General features: G+C 44.8%; 1 protein-coding gene across 1 annotated transcript in view; it reads left to right on the forward strand.

The window, feature by feature from the left end:
- Nucleotides 1-1,068, forward strand: part of PORCN (porcupine O-acyltransferase) — a 13,121-nt gene extending 12,053 nt beyond the window's left edge. The window contains exon 15 of the mRNA XM_003799637.3: nt 650-1,068. Within this exon, the coding sequence (XP_003799685.1) occupies nt 650-751 (102 nt within the window). The 3' untranslated portion in view covers nt 752-1,068. The remainder of the gene's footprint in view (nt 1-649) is intronic.
- The last annotated feature ends 365 nt before the right edge of the window (nt 1,069-1,433 follow it).

The raw sequence follows: 1,433 nt of genomic DNA on the forward strand, positions 1-1,433 counted from the left end.
ACCTTAGGTGTATGTAGCTGGCGCCTTAGCCACTTGAGCCACAGGTGCCGAGCTGATAGTGTCAATTCTCAATGGAGTAGTTTACCTTTTTGCCCTCTCTCCAGCAATATGTGAACTTGCCTATTGCTCCCAAAACAAAGTGCCTCTCAAAGTTCCTGGCTATGTTTGCTAGTTCAATAAGAGGAAGATTATGAATGAGGCTGAGCATATGTTCATATGTTTAAGAGCCATTTGTTTTTCTTTTACTGGAATGGCCTACTTTGGAATTTTTTTAAATTGATTTCTAGTTGCTCTTTACATATAAGGGAGACTACAGTTTGGAGCATGGGATTGCCTTGTCCTGATTTTAAAAATGATTTTTACTACTTTTTTTTTGCAGTTTTTAACTGGGGCTGGGTTTGAACCTGCCGCCTCCAGTATATGGGGCCGGCGCCCTACTCCTTTGAGCCACAGGTGCCACCCTAAAAATGATTTTTAAAGAATAAAACAAAAGCTATATCTGGTCACCTTTTCATAAGTACCCAGGCTCTTCTATAAGGCTTCACCTAGGGTTACCATGTAGTCACAGAAATGTCCTTGTGCAAAGGATAGGTTTTCCTGAGACCTTCATCCTTGCTGAGTGGGACCATCATCTCTTTCTCTCCCACAGGGCTACGGCATGGCATACACTGTCCACAAGTGGTCAGAGCTCAGCTGGGCCAGTCACTGGGTCACTTTTGGATGCTGGATCTTCTACCGCCTCATAGGCTGAGGCACATCTGTGGACCTTCACAGCTCCCTCAAGACCTCTCTCAGGGTGCCAGCTCTGATGGGGAATGAGGGAAGGCTCTCTCTCTATTCCTTGACCCTTCTCCATCCTTAACACTCCAACATACACATGTGCACACACACACCATTTCCATGCCTGTTAATCCCCACCCCACTATAAGACGGGAAGAGGGTGGTCCCTGCTGGAGCCTAGGGGTGGAGGATGTTTAAGGAAGCAAAGAGTGGGAAATACAGGGCCTCCCGCCTTCCTTTTTCCTTTTTATATACAGTTTGTTATTGTCAAATAAAAGTAGGAACTATGCAGTAGGCTCTTTCTTCACTGGTAAGAGAATAGGAGTGAGTAAGGAAAGGGGTACAATGTGGATATGCATTTGGAAGCTGGAAACCATGAATAGAGAGAAAACTGTGATTGGTTCATGTTAATTTACGATTGTTCATGAGTGGATGTTAAGCCCAAAGATGGCAGGGTCCTGGTCCTGCTTGATATGAGTGGGACAGGGACAGGTTGTATAGTTGGATGTGGAGGGGGAGGCTTGAAACAAACTGGTGGGGAAATTGAATGATCCTATTCTGATTGGTTGCTCTGACTGGGACAAAGAGGTAGGGTTGTGAATGCTAATTGGACGAGAGGTTTAGGATGGGTCTGGATTCTTTTTTTTTTTTTT

Source organism: Otolemur garnettii, unplaced genomic scaffold (genome assembly GCF_000181295.1).
Source record: "Otolemur garnettii isolate 467f Iridium unplaced genomic scaffold, OtoGar3 scaffold00153, whole genome shotgun sequence".
NCBI lineage: Eukaryota > Metazoa > Chordata > Mammalia > Primates > Galagidae > Otolemur > Otolemur garnettii.